Here is a 12,469-nt window from a genome sequence, read left to right on the forward strand (position 1 = left end):
ATGATTTTTCCCCCTTTTTTTTAAAGAAAGTTTACAACCACTAAAGTCAGGTTAGAATAAGAGGAAAGCACCGGTAGAACACAAACTGGAGCGAAGATGAAATACACATGGCAACGGCGAGCATCCCCCTTTTTTTTTCACACAAACCGAATAATATAAAGGTTTCCCTAATATTTTCTTGTACTATTCACAGAAACTGCCAAATTACGATGCTTGGACACACGGGTCTTAGCATACTATTTTGGTTGCGCTGGGGGTTGGTATGCCAGTTGTTTGATGACGTCAGCAGCTCGCTGCGCGATCTCTTGAAGCGGTACCCTCCTCCCTTCTTCAGTCAGCAACGGGTGTGAAACTCTCTGCGGATTGTTGCTCAGCAGGTACGCTGCCAAAAATGCGAGTGGATCGGCGGGCCGCACTTTCACCACCTCCTCTAGTCCACGAAGCAACAACGGCAAAACGGTTGTCTCGAGATATGGCTGGTCCGGCAGCGCATAAACGGGCACCTTAGGTGGTGTAGGGGGCGCACGAAGATGCGCTGCTAGGCGGTCAAGCGGTGCATTCGCATCCTCTGATTCTTCTGGGGGGTTCATGCAACACTTTTTTCGTGTGTCTATGCTGTGCAATGTGCTATTATGTTTGCCTTTCTAACACAGGTCTGACGACGTCTCGCCTTTCTTGTGTACGAGTGTGGGAACTCTTTATACATAGAAGAGGAAAGAAAAGAAAAGTTATTAGCTGCGTTTAAAAGAAAAAAAAGGCCTAGTGGACCCCCAAAAGGTGAAAATGTTGGGTGAAGAGGCGTAGATGAGTTGCTATGAGCACGCAAAAAAAAAAAAGAAAACGAAATATTTGCTTTTCATTCCATTGCAATCCCAGGGGAAAATAGGTTAGCATCTGCTTCACGACGCCAATCCGGTGAAAGCCCATCGTGTACCTTTGCTTAATGATCTGGTTTTTTGCGGAATCCGCAGCCAGTTACCAGGATTGCCTTACCACCAGTGGGGCGGCAGAGCATGGTAGCGCAACCATTGCACTTAACCTCTGACGTGGCATGGCTGTATACCACAGTGATGTTCTTGCATCCGGGGCACTTGACGTCCATGAAATATGAATTGGGGCCCTGCACAAGACGACGGCGCTTGTGCTTCATGCGCTCTGTGCGCACCGTGGGGTAGCTGAGGTCAGAGTCGAAGAAACCCATTGTAGCCTCTCTGTTCTTGCCCAATTAGACTAAGAACCCTCTATCCCCGAATGTGAGCTAAAAGAAAAAGTGCTTACCGCTGCAGGCTGTAGGCGCGTGCAAGCGTGAATGGCACTGCTAGTTTTCTCCGCCGGGGGAAATCCAAGAATGACTTGAGCGAGAAGAAAGAAAATTGAATTGAAGGCAATGTAGTATTGACAAAAGTTTGCTATATGAAAGCCGAATCACTCTCACTGATGTACCCAGTACACACCCTTAGGATTTCGCTCACAGACACATAACGAACCAGAGGCGAGGACCGGGTGACAAAAGAAACCGTGAATTCACAGGGAAGGAAAAGATAAATTATTAATCACTGCCCCACCAATTGCACTATCCATGTGAACTGAAAATTAACTTGCGCACCACTTTCCATAGAAAGAGATAAGAAGCAAATTTGCACCAGCAAACTAAACGAAAACAACGGCATACTTATACATGTCGTCACTCACGTACCCCTCCCTCGCCACGTTCATATCGACTGACTGTCACTTGTATAAATTGCGATTTTAGTTACCATTGTGAATGCGTCCTGCATTTTTTTTTTCACACCTTTTCCTCTCCAATAACAGTCTACACTGCCGCAGAGTTGCCCCCGATGTGGTATATAAAAAAAAAAAAGAGTCAATGATAAGTGGAAAAAAAAGACACGACGCACATTCACCGTAAAAGAACTAACAAATCACACAGCACATACACCTTTCACGCCACTAACGCAGATGGCACATAGTGCCTTTGAGTGGCGCAATACCAGAGGTGAGGACACCTCCGTGTTTCTACAACTCACTAACATGAGAGTAAAGGCAGAAGGGCATATACATACCGAAGGTTGTGGTGCGCAGTTTGTACTGTGCCATACGCAGACGCACATACATAAGGGTTTAGGTGCGACTCCTACCCTTCGCATACGTATTTGGACGCTTATCAACCTTTTACGTATCGAATTTTTGACCCCTACTTACGAGCCTCGAAGCAAGTGACACACACACGCTCCGGCACATCACCCCTTAGCGGCAACTGGAACGGTGAACAGGTGGCACAGAATACATACCCACACGCGCGGCAGTGGTGTCTACGGCGCTTGAATGTGAACGGTTGCTGGCACCTGTTGCATTCTTTTGCGGCATCGTCACTCTGCCACTGCACCGCTTCAACAACCTCCTCCTGCTTCAACCCACCTCCACCCACTTGTGCGGCTCGCATATGCGCGGGTTGCTTCGCGGAGCACATCTCACATGCCTCGAGCGCCCATGTGTTTTGGTATGTACAGGAGGGGCAGCTCCACCACTTGGGCGAGCCCAAGTTCTGCTCTTCGTTGTGGTCCTTTTTGGATGGCGCCAGGTGGCGGGGCCGTTGCCCGCTCTGACACGCAGTACACAATGCCTCACTGACAGGGTTCTCCAGAGTGCAAGCGGAGCACACCCACGTGAGATCCCCCGCGGTGCCCACATCAGTGCGCAGTTGAGTGCTTGATTTGTCAACGATGGGCGTTCCGTTGCTTTGATAACTCTGGCATTTCTCACAACGTGGGTTTGTGACTTTGTTATTTTTTCCGCAGATACCGCAGAGCCAAGCATTGGCAACCACGTGGGAGGAAGCAGTTGGCCCACCAACTATCGATGCAGTGGTAACAGGTGTGCCATTTTTCTGATAACTGTGACATACTTTGCAGTTCGTGTGGTGCGCCTCATTAGGTGCGAAACACATACTGCAAAGCCACGCAGTAGGTCCAGCAACTGAAGCTGCCAAAGGAACATTGTTGTGCCTATGCGGCGCTGGTGCACCGTGGTTTCCACTCGGAGGACCCGCGTTAACGGGAAGGTTGCATCCCGGCCGGCCAGCCTCGCACATTTCGCAAGTGTTTACGGTCAACGGATTCCGATAGGTACACTTTGGGCAACCCCAGGTTTCCAGTTCTTCCCGTTTCCTTCGTTCTTTCTCACGTTCTTTCTCAATCTCCTTGCGGAGTTTAATAATCTTCTCCAATTGTTTCCGATCCTCCTCCTCTTGAGCCAATGCGAGGTCATTCGCGGACACAGCAGGTCCTACAGCACCTGTTCCTGCGACAACAGGGATCTGCGCCTGCAAAGCATTCGCCGTGTGGGGCACAACGGCAGAAAAAGCAAGCGCTTCTGGGACTATAGAACCGTGAGGTGCAGTGATTGGTGGCGAAGAGTAAGGCGCCACTTGCGGGGGAAGTGGAGCTGGTGGTGGCTGCACCTGAAGCGGTGGTGGAGAATATGCCGCTCCCCCTAGAGTCGACGTAACCGGGATAGTGGGGTTAGCAGCCGTAGCCTGATATATGCCAGGTGCATAACCCTGTACATGCCGGTGTTGCTGGGTTGCACCGTGACAGGTGAAAGAAGGAGGAGCGGAGGCCACACTCTCGAAAGGCGGCGGGGGCGCAGAGGGTAGCAAAGTGTTCACGCCGAACGGGTCGTGCTGCTGCATCACCGGGGGGGGAGGTGGGTCACTGGGTGGTGGTGGTGGCACGTAACCGCCAGTTTGGTTCTGACGCCCCCGTGACCCCGTGTCAAAGAGATCGTCCAAGTTGACATTCATTACAGCTGCTTGATAATATATATATATATATATATATTTATCAGCAGAAGTTAGGTGCTCAAATACCCGCTTGGTTGCAACAACGTCACTTAAGGGTGACGGTGTGTAATATATACGATAGCAGACAAAAGAAATAGGAAGAAGTGCGTCCAGAAATTCCCACCGAAGAAGAGATTTGACAAAGCTCTCACCCTTTAGAACGAAAGCATCAAAATAAACAAAATGAAAAAATAAGAGGGAAGGCCGCAAAACAGAGTAGTAGAACGTTGCTGCAAACAGCAGTGGCGGAAGAAACAACATCATTGAAAGCTCACGTACGCAGTCGCGGTACTACTAAGCAACGATCCCCGAATAGGCCAATCAAAAGAACACTGAAGCACCTTTTAGCTGGCAGACAAGAGTACTGCACCCTCTGTTCTCAGGCCATGGACAACAGGTTGCCAACAATAAGGAAAATGCACACACATCTGTATGTACGCATCTATGCGGGCAGAAGTGGGTTCAGCGTCACAATTTTCTCAAATGCAGCAAGCATCGTTAGCATTCAGCACATCCGTAAGGTGAAAGCCTCAGTCAAACAAAGCACGATGTACAAAACAAAGGGATTTATCGTCCACTTCCATAAAAGTCAATGCGGCAATATAACGTCGACACTTTTGGATAAAGGGAAATCGAGACAATGTGCTCCATTAACGCTTCTCATTCAACTTATAACGCTTTACCTCGGCACACACGACATGCCCCCTCTCCTGACCTTCACATGCGTTTAGACGAGGGAAAAGCACAAAGGTTCATGTGATGCAGCACTAGCACATACTCAGACTCAAGTGCACACGCACCTTTATTGACTTGGTCCCACATATGTGTGACACAGAATGATAGCGCAAAAAAGAAAAAGACGGCAACATCCGTCGACAGCAACACCGATGATAACAACCGGCACAGGCATTTAAAAAAAAAGGTTCAAATTTACTGGTTTGAACGAGGGAGGTGTAAAGGAAGGAATGCAGAAGCAAAAAAAACATGCCGATGGAAGCAAACGTGGCACACAGGGGCGAGTGTCTTCGTTCCCTAACTGAATAAACACACGAACACAAAAATAGGAACATATGCATGCATATATATATATTCCCTTGGCATTCCCCCCTGCACCACGTTTAGACATTTACCAGATCACCCAGATGAAACCATGACAAGTGAAACCGCAATTGCATAAAAGCGGTTTCCATGACATGGTTGCAGCAATTTTACAAAGGAAAAAAGCAAGCAACGGTTTGCAACACCGTTCAACAAAGAACGAGGGAAAACCTGGAAAGAAGGCGACGGTCGATCACCTCCAAAATGACTTTCCGTCGTTTTCCCCTTCGAATTTTGTGCCAACATGCATCTCCTCACCGATCAACATTTCCTTATTGTCATCTCCGAACAGTACCGACCGCCAAAGAGCAATAAAAATTTTGCTTTGGACATAAAAACAAAGAAACTTCCACCTTCCACCGGGAAACCGCAGTTACAGGACGACAAACGAAGTAGAAGAAAAGAGGATTTGGCATGGTAAGTTATTGTGAAAGTGGGGAACCCAGACAGGGTACCTTCTAGAACCCATTCACGCACGCACACCCTCGCCGTAACCCATATTACAACATTTATGTGAGCATAAGCAATGTTACAGAGAAAGCAGGAAGGCGCAAATCAAGTAGTGCTTCAAGACGGAAAAACAATGTCGTTGAAATGTCGCAGTGGCCTTCACAGGGCCTCGTAATGAACTCTCTGCCCCCAGCACTCACCACACAACACAAATAAGGGAAAAAGGAGATACACGGTTCTCCCCTTGTTACGAGCACTTCCAACACATACAAAAGCAACCAACTCTGTCACTCAAGCATGAAGCAGCACACGATACGATCGGAGTTTGCCAGACACACACACACACATATACCAAAGCAAAACACTGCTAATTTTAGGTGATTGACCACGGTTTCAACCGTTGATTGTTTTTTTTTTCCCCTTGCTCGGTATGCTACTCGCCCGATCCGCTCAAGCGGATCATTGCACCTGTTGGGGACTGCCATTTCTCGTCATCCCACGAAATATTCCCATTGTTGAGAGAAAGGCCACCGTTTCTGGAAATGGAGGCATCGTTTTGTAAACTTTCGATGTGTTCATCATCCGCTACGTCAAAAGTCCACGTACGTCCGGTAGAAGTCTCTTTCTTGTTAGAGCCACTCTCAGATTGTCTTTGCTGTGTATGCACGTGTTGATTATATACATTTGAATGGGGAGCAGTGGCTGATGGATAAACAACACTCTCAAACTGGTAGAGTCTCGGTGCTGATGTGTACGGTTGCTCCTCGACAGAGAAGGAACTATAACTGCCTCGGTTCCTATCTAAGCCATCAACGCGATTTGTAGATGATGTGTACGGGCCAGAACCTGTGCCGGGAACACTCTGAGAGTGGATAGATGACGGAAGAGTATACCCTCCATTGTTGTCGGCGATTGTGGGGGGAAACATGTTAACAGAGGCACCCAAACGCAACGGCATTCCCACCATGCCCGTTTCACCAGGAATTTGAGCCATTGGTGCTCTTGAACTCATCGTATACACCTGTTGGTTCGGGCACCTTGCTTTGCTTATGATGGCAAATTGTACACGAAGTGGATTGGTTTGGGGAGGAACCGTGTGCTTCTCATGGAGAGCATAAATGGCGCTCGAGGCCATCTCATCCGTTCGATAACGCACCCATGCGCTCCCCTTTGAACGTCCCATGGAATCACGCATGATCTTAACCTCTAAAAGCTCTCCATAGGGTTCAAAAACCGGTCGCAGTTGTTTTTCTGTTGCGACAGCAGGTACCTGCCCTACAAAGAGCTTGCTTCCAACACGAGTATGCCTATTACCCCTGGAAACAGGGTATTGCTGGGCGTGATGGACCATGTTCGTCATATGCCCGGCGCTGAAGGTTCTTGACTGTCGGTGCGTTACGGCTCCATGTGAATCTGCACGCCCCACATCATTGTCGCAGTGTTTTGGGGAATAGCCCATACCTGTATCATCGTTGACGTTCCCTATGCTGGGGCTGCTGAACACACACTGAGGATTCGCCAATGGTGAAAAATTCATTCCTTCCTACCTTATCCTCTTTCTTCACGCTAAACGTTTCGCCCCACTCTTCCTCTGGCGCGCGCACTTACTCAACTAGTAAATTTCGGGATAGTTAACAACTCTCAGTCGACCTCGAAACTCCAAAGAGAAAGGATCCTAAGAAACATAAAAGAGACAAAGCATAGAAAAGCTTGAACTCACAGGGCGGTACGAAGTGCCTGGAAGGCTCAGTGAGTGTGCTCAAGCTTAAATCGCTCCACGCAGAAAGGATGAAAAGGGCACGTATAATTGAAAAGCAACCCCCTTTTCCCCTTATGTGCCCCTCGCTTTGGGAATGGATTATGAAGTGGTCTTGAAAGGCAACGAAAGGCCTTCATAGTCCCATGACGGTGCGTCAGCGAAGCAACATCGTCGCGTCAGGGTATGTCAACCTGTGCTCAATGGCAATAGTTACCAGGAAGCACCTCCATGGCATCCTAGCAAGCTTGCATAAGCGTTTAATATAATCACCCACAAGCACAGGGATTAGTCTGCTGTGTTTAACCAAAAACTCCTCGAATTAACATTACCTCAGTTGCAGTGGCGGGGTGGCGAGAGACAAAAGTAAAAACACAAGAATGCACAAACACAAGCAGCGAAACTAACAACGAAAACACAGAGGGTCCAACGTGTCTTACGCAGATAGAAAATACAAAACGGTTATATTTTCATCCAAAACTAACCATCCACTCAATTTGCGCTTCCTCAAACATGAAGTATGAGCACAATTTACTCAAAAGCACTGTGGCTGAAAGAAGGGGGCGAGCGGAGGAACGATATTCCCTCCACTCTGAAAGACGCCACCATAGATACCCATAGTGTTCACATAATGTGGACAACGCAGGGGGAGAGGGTTGGCACAATCACTCCTCCAGCCCCCCGACAAACTGATCGGTCCAAAGCAATAACAGCTAAGGCCGCGAAAAATGCACCACATAACTTTACATGGCCCCTTACGCACTCACCGGGAATGGCGCAGAAGTGCCCCTGGTAGCACCACTTGTCAAAAATGCACTGACATGGTTACCGCCGCCCAATTAGGCTCTTTGTTCTGGTTCTAGCAAAGGTCATCAAGATGTCGCACAATTGCGCAACTCCTCAACGTGCAGTAATACACGCATCCTTTGGGGTAGTGCGCACATATCGACGACGGTGGCCTCCATACCCCTAAAACTACAAACAAATATCCCACGTTCTGTACAGAAGATCACAGTTTGGGTTGCCTAAAACCGTAACCACACGACGTGACGAATGTTTAAGCCGGTGATCTGTCCTGAAAGTTATAACACCAGTTGAAGGAACACCGCATCCTTAAATAACAGAAATAGTACACCTAGCATCATTTGTTGTAAAAATCACAGGGAGAGAAAGTGATCACTGATAAACAAAAAATTGCAAAAGGAGGTTTTATGCTTCAAAACTCTCTCCCCCTATACCTACGGAACAACAACTGAGCAACCAGTTTGCTCCCGCATTGGATCGAATCCAATGCCTTGTTTAAATAAACCTGCACTTCTGTGGGCGTTGAATAGCACGGACTGAAGTAAAAAACGAATGTCCAAATGCGCGAAAAGCCGTATCCAACAAAATCAACCTATGATAGTATCTGGGAGTAATCGCTTCTGCCTGTTTATTGAATTCCATCACCGTACGCAGCACAAGAACTTGTGTGCATGTTATTCAGGACCAATGCCAAATGCGCTTACGAACCAAAGAAAACACCAAGAGTATGTGGGTGGTGTGTCCTTTCCACCGCGTACATGACGTGCTCCCCAAGCACGCAACGAGTATCGCCCACTTAGCTAGGTACAGAGGTGGTGTCGATTTGCTTTAGGGAGGAGCTACGGCTACAGGACATCAGTACACTGAACACACATCACCAACGCACAAGGCAGCACACGTCACATGTACGTCAAACCACTAGAGGATCGGGGCTACTGTGACCTTTCTAGCTAACGATGGTCACGACAACGCCCAACTACAAATAGTGTAATAGACTTACACACCGATGTTTTGTAAAAGCCAGTAATTTCCTTAGGCAGTTCCTGTGCACTGAACATGGTACACCCTTTCTTCCGGCACCAAAGCACACTTAATCGCCAGTGAAAACGTACAAAATGAAACGTCCGTGTGATCACGTCTGGGGTTGTATGACACCGTGAATGTACCGTGACTCCCAGCAGGTCCAGTAATTTTCAGAGGCTCTAACTTCCACCCATTCTCAGTAAACGTCTCACTCCAGCCACCAACAATGCATTCAAAAGAGCTTCCTGCCTTGAGGCTACCAACGGATATTGATCTTGTTTGTTCTGCTGCGAAATAGAGTCGGACCGGGTCAATGGCAGACGCACCAGTTTCCGGGAAGGGGTTTTTCCGGAAACCTGTGTACGGTGCACTCTCTCCCGCCGCCAATTCCTTACATGAGGGAAATGTTAGAAACACAGGCAAGTCGCACCCACGACCTTCCACAAGGATGGTTTGAACAGACGAGCCATCTGAAACGCGAAGATGCAAGGAAACCATTCCAACTACTTGTGGGGTGAACACAATCGTTTTGGGGACCTTTGTCCTTCCTGGTATGACAAACTGATCGCTCTCAAAGGTAAAAGAACAGCCTTCTGGCCACGCAGGAGTCTTTCCCTCGCCAGTAATAAACGCAACGTTCACTTCAAGAGGCAAATTGCTCATATTGTGGAAAAAGAGTTGCTGCCGAGATTCCTGTCCAACCTGAGCGGGTTCTAGAACGATCACCTCAATGGACTTTGTTTGCTCCCCGAGCTCTCGATCGCCAGTTATAAGCAAATCGGCGGGCTCACATGATCCTTGCAACGATAACGTCACGTCATTTGAGCATGCGGAGGAAAAAACTACCTCCTCTCTGTAATAGCCGCACTCTGCGGGTGTAAAGCAAACGGTTACCGCACATTCTTCATCGTGAGAAAGGATAAACTGAGGTGGCTTGGAAACGAAGAACGGTGAATATGCAGCCACTGGGCGCATTTGTAAATACATGGACCCTTCCCCAGTGTAGCGAAGCAGGAAAACTCGTTCAACACGAGAGTTTAGCGGCACCTTCCCAAAATCAACACTTTGCTTGACAGCACTCGGTGATATTTCTAGTGTTAGTGACTGCTCGACACCGCGACGTTCGTTCTTCTTCGCACCGCGTTTCGATGCCTTCCTCAAAACTGCCTTCTGGTGGACGCGGGAGACTAGGCTCACGGATAGCGTGGGTTTGACTACAACACAATTAATTTGAAGCATCACAACTTGTTCACTAGCCGCCTCCCCTACCACGCACTTTAAGAAGAAGCTGGAATGTCTGCTCCACCCCTCACCGGAGGAATTACACTCCCATGCCTTGTATAGTTCGTTTAAGCAAGCTTCTTCGCTATCTGTCACCTTTTCCAGCGGTGGTGTATGTTCCCGTTCCCTTCCTCTCCGGGATATGCGCTTGGTACTTGGCCGAGGCATTGTCTCCTCCAAGGGTGGTGTGGACGGCTGCGCAAGAGGTGCGAAGAATACAACAATAGGACAATGTTCTCCTCCTTGAAGGGTCCCGAACGAAGGACTTGCCCTTAGGTATTCAAGAGGGGAGGAAATGAAGAACGATTGTTGAGCATTCCCATTGTTCTGCAACGTTACTGAGTAATTGATCTCACCACCCAATGGGCATGCTGGAAGATCGATACATGACTTTGAGAACCGTACAGGATACTCGCATCCGCAGCCAGTCAGTTGAATGGCACGAGAAACATCGTATTCGTTGGTAATATTGACAACGTGAGTGAACTGGCCAAGCGTTGGCGGTCGCACTCCCACCTTGAACTCCATCACCTCTTTCGGTAGCAACGTAACGATTGGGTATGGAGCAACCTTCACGTTATCAGGAAGTGTTAAGAATCCAAGAGTTTGGGGGAGATCGGACAAATTTTCTACCCTCAGCGGCTGTACTATCTCTTCGCAGATGCTTCGCGAACCAAAGTGCAGTTCATTCGTGCTAACCCCGAACCCCCGCTCAGTTAACCTCGCATTCAGTTTTACTGAAAGGGGCGTTTTCTGATCACGGACTGACATCAGAATTACGCTTTGAACTGTGTGTCCAAGACCTCTTTGAGGAGTGAAAAAAACGCAAATTTCGGAAGTGCTCTTTGCTTGAACACATACCGACTTTGGTGAAAAAGAGAGCGACGAAGACAACGTTGGTGGGACCTCCGGAATAACTGTTGTCAGCACGTTTGTTGTATTTTGAATCGTTATCTTTTCGCAGTACGTGGTTTCAAAAAAACACCACTCGAAGTCTATTTCAGCTGCCGAGGAGACGTGCACAGGAAGTGAACCTCCAGTCCCTCTTACTTGAATTTTTTTGACAGCCGCCGACCCGTCTACATCGTAGCGGATTTCAATGTCACCATCAATAACAACATCTTCATGAGGAGAAAATATTACATCAAAGTAACTAGCGGAATACGGTTCAATGGTCAGAGTGTAACCAGCAGGGTTAAACACCACGACAGATTCTTCTTTTCCGTTGATAGGATTCTTATGAAGCACACCTGTCCAGTCGCGCACCGACCCACCAACCGATACTGTAGCTGCAAGGGCACCGTCATTCCTCAGAGTAACCCTTTTGGACAATTTCTCTCCGAATATCACACAACCATAATCAAGTTTGTCAGGGGAAGCAGAAACAACTGATTTACGACGAAAAGCCCTCACCGGGACAACGAAAACACCTTGTTCTGTCCGAAATACGATGGTTGTTTCTAAATCGTCTTCCTTCGAGGGGGTAAACCGAATGTTCACACTCCAAGACAGTCCGGAGGGAAGTTTCGGCGGAAGACGATATTCATACTGGAGGACCTCTTTATATTTTGGGGAGACGGGTAAAATCCTGAAGGCGTACAACTTGTTCGTGCAGTTTGTTAACGTTACCTTCTTGGTGTACGTTTGGCCGACTACAATATCTCTAAAATCTACAGTCCTAGGGGTTACAGTGAACAATCCTTCTGCTTGTGAACGGTCTTGCTGCTGAGCACATGTCAGTCCGTAATCTTTAACACACCTTTGCCGATGGTTCACCTTCGGACGGTCAGGTAACCTTTCTTCAACCTCATCTACAATCCTGTAGCGGTCGTCTCGCAGGCCACCATCCTTAAATGCAATGAAATCCATTACTTGCACTCTGACAGAGCAAAAAAAAAAAAGAAAAGAAAAAATAGGAATAAATGCGCGGTTGACATGCTGCTGCAGTGAGTCAGTGAGTAGCGCAGAAATACACAAAAATTGTCAGTTTGATATAACGGCCTACGAAGTGAAACATTCAAAAAAGGTAGGACCGATACACGACGCGATACCAGGTATATTCACCTCTCAGAGGCAGTGCAATAATGGGTAATATTTAAAAATAGAAAAAGAGATTATAAGGCAGAAGCACCAATAGTTTAGAAAACCTCGCGGCAACAAACTAGCAACATCACATCCTTTACGTATAAGCGACGCCACTCCAATACCTAATACAA

The 12,469-nt window shown here is 47.8% G+C and overlaps 6 protein-coding genes across 6 annotated transcripts; 1 reads left to right on the forward strand and 5 right to left on the reverse strand.

Moving 5' to 3' along the window:
• Positions 1-236: 236 nt before the first annotated feature.
• Positions 237-590, reverse strand: TbgDal_X16320 (hypothetical protein, unlikely; the record flags this gene model as incomplete). Its single annotated transcript, XM_011780494.1, has 1 exon — positions 237-590. The coding sequence occupies one exon, from the start codon at positions 588-590 to the stop codon at positions 237-239; it is 354 nt and encodes a 117-aa protein (XP_011778796.1).
• Positions 591-2,194: 1,604 nt separating this feature from the next.
• On the reverse strand, positions 2,195-4,105 carry TbgDal_X16330 (hypothetical protein, conserved; the record flags this gene model as incomplete). Its single annotated transcript, XM_011780495.1, has 1 exon — positions 2,195-4,105. The coding sequence occupies one exon, from the start codon at positions 4,103-4,105 to the stop codon at positions 2,195-2,197; it is 1,911 nt and encodes a 636-aa protein (XP_011778797.1).
• A 122-nt stretch (positions 4,106-4,227) lies between these two features.
• On the forward strand, positions 4,228-4,572 carry TbgDal_X16340 (T. brucei spp.-specific protein; the record flags this gene model as incomplete). Its single annotated transcript, XM_011780496.1, has 1 exon — positions 4,228-4,572. One exon carries the CDS (start codon positions 4,228-4,230, stop codon positions 4,570-4,572), a length of 345 nt encoding a protein of 114 aa, XP_011778798.1.
• A 36-nt stretch (positions 4,573-4,608) lies between these two features.
• Positions 4,609-4,917, reverse strand: TbgDal_X16350 (hypothetical protein, unlikely; the record flags this gene model as incomplete). The annotated part of the gene is made up of 1 exon (XM_011780497.1): positions 4,609-4,917. One exon carries the CDS (start codon positions 4,915-4,917, stop codon positions 4,609-4,611), a length of 309 nt encoding a protein of 102 aa, XP_011778799.1.
• A 905-nt stretch (positions 4,918-5,822) lies between these two features.
• On the reverse strand, positions 5,823-6,926 carry TbgDal_X16360 (RBP12 homolog; the record flags this gene model as incomplete). Its single annotated transcript, XM_011780498.1, has 1 exon — positions 5,823-6,926. One exon carries the CDS (start codon positions 6,924-6,926, stop codon positions 5,823-5,825), a length of 1,104 nt encoding a protein of 367 aa, XP_011778800.1.
• A 2,055-nt stretch (positions 6,927-8,981) lies between these two features.
• On the reverse strand, positions 8,982-12,122 carry TbgDal_X16370 (hypothetical protein, conserved; the record flags this gene model as incomplete). Its single annotated transcript, XM_011780499.1, has 1 exon — positions 8,982-12,122. The coding sequence occupies one exon, from the start codon at positions 12,120-12,122 to the stop codon at positions 8,982-8,984; it is 3,141 nt and encodes a 1,046-aa protein (XP_011778801.1).
• Between the last annotated feature and the right edge of the window lie 347 nt (positions 12,123-12,469).

This window comes from Trypanosoma brucei, chromosome 10 (assembly GCF_000210295.1).
Source record: "Trypanosoma brucei gambiense DAL972 chromosome 10, complete sequence".
NCBI classification, from domain to species: domain Eukaryota; phylum Euglenozoa; class Kinetoplastea; order Trypanosomatida; family Trypanosomatidae; genus Trypanosoma; species Trypanosoma brucei.